Source organism: Geospiza fortis, unplaced genomic scaffold, assembly GCF_000277835.1.
Source record: "Geospiza fortis unplaced genomic scaffold, GeoFor_1.0 scaffold628, whole genome shotgun sequence".
Taxonomy (NCBI): domain Eukaryota; kingdom Metazoa; phylum Chordata; class Aves; order Passeriformes; family Thraupidae; genus Geospiza; species Geospiza fortis.
The window spans coordinates 307506-316677 of NW_005054596.1; the positions used below are offsets into that span (position 1 = coordinate 307506).

Sequence of the window (9172 nt, forward strand, 5' to 3'; positions counted from 1 at the left end):
CCATGGCACTGCATTTCCATGGTTGTCCCCAGGCTGTGTCACTGCCAGTGCCGTGGGTGTCCCCAGGCTGTGTCACTGCCAGTACCATGGGTGTCCCCAAGCCATGGCACTGCCATTTCCATGGGTGTCCCCAAGCCGTGTCACTCCTGGTCCCCTGGGTGCCCCCAAGCCACCCTGGGTGTCCCCAAGCTGTGTCACTACTGGTGCCCTGGGTGTCCCCAAGCCATGTCACTGCCAATGCTATGAGTGTGTCACTGCTGGTGCCATGGATGTCCCCAAGCTGTGTCACTGGCAGTGCTGTGGGTGTGTCACTGCCGGTGCCATGGGTGTCTCCAAGCCACCGTGGGTGTCCCCAAGCTGTGCCACTGCCGATACCGTGGGTGTGTCACTGCCAGTGCCCTGGGTGTCCCCAGGCTGTGTCACTGGTGGTGCCCTGGGTATGTCATTGCCAATGCCATGGATGTCTCCCAGCTGTGTCACTGCCGATGCCCTGGGTAGTCCCCAAGCCGTGTCACTGCCAGTGCCCCGGGTGTGTCACTGCCCATGCCCTGGGTGTCCCCGAGGTGCCCTGGGTGTCCCCCAGCCGTGTCACTGCCGATGCCATGTCTCTAACTGTGTTTTCTGCCCCGCTGCTGTGTTGTGTGTGAGCTCTGTTGTTTTCTGCCGCTCTGTCACTGCGTTTCTGCTGCCCCTCCCTGCAGCCGGGTTTGTCAAGTCGCCCATGTCAGAAACTAAGCTCACGGGGGACGCCTTTGAACTGTACTGTGATGTGGTTGGGAACCCCACTCCAGAGATCCAGTGGTGGTATGCGGAAGTCAACCGGGCAGAGGCTTTCAAACAGCTGTGGGATGGCGCTCGGAAGCGCCGTGTCACCATTAACACTGCCTACGGGGCCAATGGGGTGAGTGTGCTGAGAGTAACCCGCCTTACCTTGGAAGACTCTGGGACTTACGAGTGCAGGGCCAGCAACGATCCCAGGAGGAATGACTTGAGGCAAAATCCCTCCATTACGTGGATTCGAGCCCAGGCTACTATAAGCGTCCTGCAGAGTGAGTCCGGCCCCCAGTAGTGGCACTGTAGTGTCTAGAGGCAGTCTGGTGACCCCGCCCCCGTGTCCCCACCCTCTGCCACACCCTGTCCTGTCCTCCCGACGCGCGGGCTCTTCCTCCTCCTCCTCCTCCTGGCCTGTAGCCCTGACCCCGTGTGCCACCCGTGTCTCTTCTCCTTAGGACAGAGCACTTGGGAAAACCTCGGGATGTGTGCTAGAGCTTCCGTGTGAAACCAGCCCGCTGTCGGATTTGTGTTTGTTCCCTCCTCCCTTTAGTCTTGTAGGAGGTTTCCAGCCTTCCCTGGCTCCTCCACCAGTGCCTTTCTCTTTGATTTCCATGTTCTTTTCCCAACTCTAACTGTTTTATTTTGATTTCTTCGGTTCTCTTGGAATTTCTGGGAATGCCTCCTCACCTGGTTTTGGTTACATATCTGCTTCTGGATAAATCCTTCCCTTTCAGTTCCACGTGACCTTTCATGTCTGGATTTTTCCATGAAGTTGTGGTGTTTCTTTTCCTTCCTGGCCAGCAGCATGTTCCTAAAGAGTTCTCTGATGCAGCAGCACTGAGGAGGTGCAGCCATTCCTAATCCAGCCTGTGGGAGCAGGGGGAACATCCTGCCCAGTGCTGAACCCAGCTTTGAGCTCAGTGACTCAATCCAGGGTGCAGCTCCTGGCAGCAGCAGAGCTCTGGGAGCGCAGCCTGTGCTTGGCCCAGAATTGCTTTTTGTTCTTGCTTGTGGCAAGGCTTCCCTGCCTTCACTCTGCTTTTTTTGGGAGTTCATATGGTCAGATTCTGTAGAGAAGAATTTAGGGCCAGATGTAAAACTTGCATTTGCCTAAGGAAATGGCTGCTGAGTTTCAGGTGGAAGGAGTTAAATCTGCAGTGTGCAGGTACAGGAGAGCTTGTTTTGGGTGGTTTCTCAGTGCCCTCAGCTGACAGAAGAGCAGAGCAAAAGTGTGGTCTTGCTCCTGTGCTCTGTGCACAAATAACCCTTTAATGCCCTACTGGGTACAAAACTCTATTTGGATCTTGATTTTTTTATTTGGGTACCTTGAAAAATCCCCCCCAAAGCTGTCCCCGAAGCCTGGTGCTGCCGTGGGCACTGCTGGATCAGAGAGCTTCCCTCTGGGAATGGAAACAGCCTTGGTGCACATGGAGAGATGGCTGGTGACCCTGTGCTGTGGGGTGACTGCAGTGACACCGGCTCCCTGAGCTGGAGCTGCTCAGCCCCAGCCCTCCCCTCGCCCCTCCCGTGTCCTTTGGGCTCCCAAAGGGCTGGAATGCTTGCATGGCCTCCAGCAGCAGCTCTGCCATCCTGGAATGATCCTGGAAATGTGTCTGCTAGGGAGGGCTGTGTGCTGGAGAGAGCCCCAGGGCTCCAGCATTGTAAATACAGATCCACCAGCGGAGGAAGGAGTGATGAGGAGGATCCCATCTTATCAGAAGGCAAATTTATTACTTCATGATACTATATTATATTAAAGAATACAGAAAGGATACAGACAGAATGCTAAAAAGATAAAATGAAAACCAGTGACTCTGGAAAGAGTCCTGTCACAGCTTGGCCCTGATTGGCCAAAGAGTGAAAACAACTCACAGCAGAATCCAATGGACCAATCACCTGTGATAAACAATCTCCAAACACATTGCACATGAGCACAGCACAGGAGAAGCAAATGAGATAAGAATGGTTTTCCTTTTTCTCTGAGGCCTCTCTCTGCCTTTCAGCAGAAAAACTTTGGATGAAGGGATCATGTTCAGAGAACGGGAACGCCACACTCCAGAGCAGCTCAGGGGGACACAATCCTGCTGGTGTGCAGAGCCAGCCTTTGGGAGCACAGCTGTATCCCTGTGGGCAGGGGCTTCCTTCCCTCAGGCCCCTGAGCTGCTGCAGGGACTGCACTTCAGCCTCTCCTCCCCTCCGAGGTTGTTGCAGCTGCTGCTGGGTGGGAGCTGCCTCCTGAGTGCCTTGTGTGGGATCACACTGCTCTGGGGCTCTGCTGTGTGGGATCACACTGCTGTGGGGCTCTGCTGTGTGGGCCAATATGGATCAAACCCCGGAGTGCCTTCCCCTGTGTGCTGGGACAGCTCCTGCTGGGAGGATGAGCCCATGGACATCAGCTCCTGCCTGAGCCTGCTGGAGGAAGAGGAGGAAAACAGGGACGAGGTTCCCAAGGTGTCCCTGCAAGTGGAGCCCCTTCCCTCAGCCTGCCCAGATGGCCTCAGCTGCTCCATTCAGTTTGTGTTGGAAATGGGAATTGTGTGGCTCAGCGGAGTTGGAGTTTCCAGCTGCTGGTGGTGGCTGCTGCCCTGCTGTGGCACCAAAGCCCCACAGAGCACAGGCTCCGTCCTGGCCTCTGCAGAGATCAGCTTGCTTCTGCAAATCTAGCACCCAGGAACCACCATCTGCCTTCCACCTCCTTCTGGATTTGCAACCAGAATTTCACTTGCTGGGTGGTTTTTTTTTTTAGTTGCTTTGCTTGGGTTTTAACTGTAAAAGCTGAGCTTACATAAAATTGGCGCTTGAAGTGATGTGTAAAAAGTGATTTTCTAGGTGAGCATCCTCCTTTGGTGCTGCTGTCCCAGTATTCCAGTTGCAGTTTGTCTCCTGCAATTAAATCAGGAGGCTGATCCATCAATTTGCTTTTTTAATAACCAAATCAAAGTAACATAAATGCAGGTGAAGCTGGAAATGAGACTTACAGCTGCCTTCAGTTCTGCTAAACTAAAACTGAAAAGGTTGCAGGTCAGTCACTGAGTTACTATTTCAGACACACTCCAAAAATATTCCCAGAGCTCTGTCAGTGTTTTTGTGGGAATGCAGATGAGCTTTTTGGGGGTGGAAAAGCACACAGGGCGGGCCAGGAATGGTGCATGATATGAGAATAACACAACAATTTTGGGCCCAAACAATCCTTGAAAGGATAAAATACCCAGTTTGGGAGAAACGAGGCCGAAACAGAGTGAAAATTTAATCACACAAACAGCAACTGCAGTGTTTCTGCAGTTAAAGAATGATTGAGAGAGATGGATTTCCAAGAAGGTTATCCAGGACTGGAATGCTGCAGGTTATGAGGATGAGCATTTTTCCTTCCTGGGCAGTAATCTAAGGATTAGATTAAAAATCCAAACATGAAAGATGCCATGGGATTCAGGGATGTTCCTTCCTTGTGCGGAAAGCTGGGATGGTTCTGACACAAAATTGGGATTTTCTGTTCTCTCCTTGTGTTTCATAACCTGCATTCCAGAGGCTCCAGGGATCATAAATTTATATCCCAAGCTGTCGCCACAAGGCATGGCAGAGTTTCCAGGATCCAAACTCCTTGGATGACTTGCAGAAATCAGGGAGATGTTTGCTGCTGCTTCCTCAGCCTCCTGCAGCCAGAGGGGAGGGAGGAAGGAGCAGCTGGAGCTGCACCTCTGGAATCTGCCAGGAATTCATCCCAGGCAGGGCACACACAGCAGCATTTCCACCCACAGAGCCTCTGGGCTGGCCTGCAGGCCAAGCTGACCCTAAAAACCTTTTTTTCTTGGAAGACTAACGGCAAGAATTGTGACATTTTTAAAGCCTGCCATCCTGTGTGAGGTGGTTTTTCACAGAATGCTTCAGCCCCGAGGTGAGGCACAGGCCCTGCAGCAGAAAGGTCTTTTTGCCAAGGTTGGGAAGCAATTTCTGTGACTGAGAAGGAGGCAGCTGCGTGTGCTGGAGAGCAGCAGCACCTGCAGGGGCTGGAGGCAGCGTGGTTCTCAAACAGCAGCGCAGTGCCCTCATTGATTGTAGCACTTCTGAAAGGCTTTGCCCTAAAGAATGGGAATTTGGTGTTGCCAGGTGAGGCTGTGGAGTGGAACAGCCCCAAAGCAGCCAGCAGAACTCCTGGGCTCTGCTCATGCACTGGGGCTGGTTTTGTTCTTTATGAATGTTTGTGCTCAGGGTTACTTCTGACACAAGTTGCAGTCTGATTTTAGCCTGCTGTGTATCCTTGCATTTCACTGGCAGGTTCTGGGGGCTGCTCTCCCTCAGCCTCCTGCCTTCCCCACTGCCACACACCAGGGAAGTTGTGCCTTGTGGAATCTCCTGGCTGCACCTGGGGCCACAGCAGCCTTTGGGCAGGGAATCTGCAAAATATTTCTGAGAAGCCTAAATTTGAGTGCTGTTTATATAAAAAATGGGTTTGTTTGAAACCTCAAGGAGAAGAATCCACAGAATTGACAGAATCACTAGATTGGAAGACGCCTTCAAGACCATCAAGTCCAGCCCAGCATCAACACCGGGTGCCACATCCAGGCTTTGTTAGACACACCCAGGGATGGGGACTCCACCATTCCAGAACTTTATCACCCTCTCTGTAAAAAACTTTTTCCTGATATCCAACCTCAATTTCCCTTGGTGCAGCTTGAGGCTGTGTGCTCTGGTTGTGTCAGTGCTGCCTGGAGAGAGAGACCAGCCCCAGCTGAGCACAGGCACCTTTCAGGGAGCGATAAGGTGGAAGAGTGATAAGAACCAAGTGCCAGCCAGCAAGAAACTTCTGGAGGAGTAACTGCGGCCTCACGTGCAGCCCCAGGAGTTGGTGTGGGAAGCACAGAGTGTGTCAGGGGTCCCTGGTGTCACCTGCAGTGTGGGGATTCCCAACAAACCGTTAACCCCTCCTGTCTCTCCCCAGCAGCGCAGCCCCGGGGCGCCGCCGCGCCAGCTCCGAGCTCTTTGGTTTGGTCGTGCTTCCTCCATGTGTCCCGCAGTGCCATCCCCCGTGTGGTGCCCTCCCCTCCCGCCCCCTGTGCCACATAGAGTAGCTGGCACTGTCCCCAGGGCTGGCTCTGAGCGCTGTCCCTGCCTTGCAGAGCCGCGGATCAACGCCAGCGAGGACGTGGTGCTGCACGTGGCCGGCGTGGCCGTCACGCTGCAGTGCAACCTGACCAGCAGCCCCAGCCCCCTGGCCGCCAGCTACTGGGTGAAGAACGGAGAGGAGATCCCGGGCACCAGGAAAGCCTCCAACACCACCGAGTACAGGTGGGTGCTGGGCTGGGGACAGGGGCATTCCTCATGGTCCCACAGTGGTGGCTCAGTCAGACCCTGGCAGTTCAGAGCTCTTCTCCTGGGTTCATGGGTGGGTGTGTTGCTGCACATCCTTCCAGAGCCCAAAATCCCAGCTGGAATGAGATGAGAATGGGGATGGTGTTCCTGAGGTGTGGGTGGCCTGGGCTGAGCCAGAGGACAAGGGCACTCCTCGTGGTCCCACAGTGGTGGCTCAGTCAGACTCTGTCAGTTCACAGCTCTTCTCTAGGGCTCATGGATGGATCTGTTGCTGCACATCCTTCCAGAGCCCAAAATCACAGCTGGAATGGGAAATGGGAATAGGCAGGGATGTTGTTGCTGCCCTGGGAAGAGCAGGGAGGGATGGGATGATGTTCGTGCCCTGGGGAGGGCTAGGGATGGTGTTCCTGAGGTGTGGGTGCCTGGGATAAGCCAGGGGAGAAGGGCACACCCGGTGTTCCCACAGTGGTGGCTCAGTCAAAATCTGTCAGTTCACAGCTCTTCTCCGGGGCTCATGGGTGGGTTTGTTGCTGCACATCCTTCCAGAGCCCAAAATCCCAGCTGGAATGAGATGAGAATGGGCTGGGGATGGTGTTCCTGAGGTGTGGGTGGCCTGGGGTGAGCCTGGGGAGCAAGGCACTCCAGGTGGTCCCACAGTGGTGGCTCAGCCAGTTCAGAGCTCTTCTCCAGGGCTCATGGATGGGTCTGTTGCTGCACATCCTCCCAGAGCCCAAAACCCCAGCTGGAATGGGAAATGGGAATGGGCAGGGATGGTGTTCCTGAGGCGTTCCTAGGTGTGGGTGGCCTGGGCTGAGCCAGGGAACAAGGGCACACCCGGTGTTCTCACAGTGGTGATTCAGTAGAACTGTCAGTTCAGAGCTCTTCTCCAGGGTTCATGGGTGGGTCTGTTGCTGCACATCCTTCCAGAGCCCAAAATCCCAGCTGGAATGAGAAATGGGAATGGGCAGGGATGTTGTTCCTGAGGTGTTGCTGGGGTTGTTTGCTCATGATTTGGTTGTTGTGGGGTGATCCCAGCCCTTGGCTGGAGCTGGTGGGATCCCGTGCAGCTCCCTCAGTGATCCCCTCAGAGTCTGTTCCCTCTGTGATTTTCTTGCCCTGGTTTTTCTTTCCATCCATTTTCCCCCTTGATGCACAGCAAATCCAACTTCCAGTTCCACCTTAAGCCAAGCTGAAGAGCTCTTCAGAGACATTTTAACCCCTGCTGGCAACTTGGTCTCAACTGTTTTCTGTCTCTAGAGGGGCCCTTTTCTCCCTGCTTCACTGACACAGGATTAGGGTATATTAGGGGATATTTAATTGTAATTATGCTGATTAGGGGATGTTCAGGTTTCCATGGCCTTAGCAAAGCAGCCTCTTATCCACAGTATTTTGGAAGTTGGGCTTGATCCTGATTAATGATTTGTCCTTTCATTTTTCCCTTTTAGCTCACTTTGAATTACCTGGGTAATTTTGCAATTAAAAACAGAGTTTCATTTCCTTCCATAATTCCTTCCTGACCCTCCCTCAGTGCAGTGTTCAGCCCTGGGCCTGAGCTTTGGGGGCTCTGCTTCCCTAAATGGGAGTGGTGCTCAGGGTTCCTGGGAATTGCACAGCATTGCCCAGCAAGGGCCTGGCTGACTCCTGTTCCAAGCCAGGCTGGATTTTTCCTTCCAAATTCCTCTGTAAAGGAAGATTTAGGCTTGGCTTCAGTTTTATCTGCTGGAGAAGGATGGAGTGGAGTGGGACAGCACCACAGTCCCCTTGTCCCCAGGGAATGGAGGGGAGTCCCAGCAATCCCAGGGACAGCTGGAGAAATCCCAGGTTTCCATTTGCAGGGTAGATCCTGAATTCCTGAGCACTCCTGGGCTGCTTTGCTGATGCTGGAGTTCAGGTTCTCTCTGCTCTTTGGTTCCATTTTAAATCCAGGAATTCCAGGTTTTCTCAGTGAAAAGCAGCAGCAGCGTAGCTGTGGCTAACAGAGGGTGTTTCCCTCTCCCATTTATTTATATTTTATATCAGTTCATCTTTTCTGTTTATTTCCCTTAAGCTCTTCAGGTTCTTGTTTTTTCAGTCACTTTGTTTTGCTGTCAGATGTTCTTGGTGCTTGGAGTTCAGAGCTGGCTACTTTCATCATCCAGAAAACTCCAGAATTTAGAGATCAAACTGTATCAATTAAAAATCCTGCCTCTTCCAGCAGTGGCAGTGGAGTGAACCTCTCCTAACCCTTCCTGCAGCTCGGGGTGCCTGTGAGCCCTTGAGCTGTGTCAGTTTGCAGCTCCTGAATGATTGATGGCAACCAGAGCCCGGGGAGAGTCACAGAACTCCACCTTGTCCTTCCCCTCCCCACTCTGGGCATGGCCTGCAGGTGCTCCGAGTGGGGCACTGAGCTGCTCTGCCATTGCAGAGTTCCTTATCTGAAATGAATTCACTTTATAACTTGAGATTGGGTGTGTGAGCAGCTTTTTCCATGTGTCTCAGCAGTTTCCACGTGTCATTAAATGATTTTATTGCAGGGTTTGTGTTCTTCTGCCGGGGCTTTTTTTTGCTGGATTGAAAAAGAATTAATGAAAAAGGGAAGGATAATAAATAAAAGAATTAATAATAAAATAATAATAAATGAAATAATTAATAATGAATGAAATAATTATTAATAAATTAAATAATGAATAAAAAGGAATCATTTTAAAGGGAATAATTAATACAAATAAATTAATAAAAAAGGAGTCTTTTGGGGGAGGAAACTGCCTCAGAGTGTGCTGGGGAGGGTGGGCGTGCCCTGGTTGCACCAACAATTAGTGGGTGCAATTAAGGGGTATTAATTGAGTGCTGTGTGCTGTCCCTGCAGGATCCTGAAGGCCCGAGCAGAGGAGTCAGGGGAGTACCTGTGTGTGTTCGTGTTCTCCGGCTCTCCCGTGGCCAACGCCACCATCGAGGTCAGAGGTACTGCTGGAACCCTCCCTGTCCCCTTGTCCCCTCCCCTGCCACCTCAGCAGCCCCACAACGCAGGAAAGGCCTCCTCACCGTGCCTGGGTTCATAATCAGAAGTAATAATTTGTTATCGTAGATAAAAGCTCTGGTTTCCAGGGAAAGA

At 52.5% G+C, this 9172-nt stretch overlaps 1 protein-coding gene across 1 annotated transcript in view; it reads left to right on the plus strand.

Moving 5' to 3' along the window:
* The first annotated feature begins 445 nt into the window (after nucleotides 1–445).
* NPTN (neuroplastin) overlaps nucleotides 446–9172 on the plus strand; it is a 25615-nt gene continuing 16888 nt past the window's right edge. The window contains exons 1-3 of the mRNA XM_031064483.1: nucleotides 446–1049; nucleotides 5889–6057; nucleotides 8927–9021. Of these exons, the coding sequence (XP_030920343.1) occupies nucleotides 452–1049; nucleotides 5889–6057; nucleotides 8927–9021 (862 nt within the window). The 5' untranslated portion in view covers nucleotides 446–451. The remainder of the gene's footprint in view (nucleotides 1050–5888; nucleotides 6058–8926; nucleotides 9022–9172) is intronic.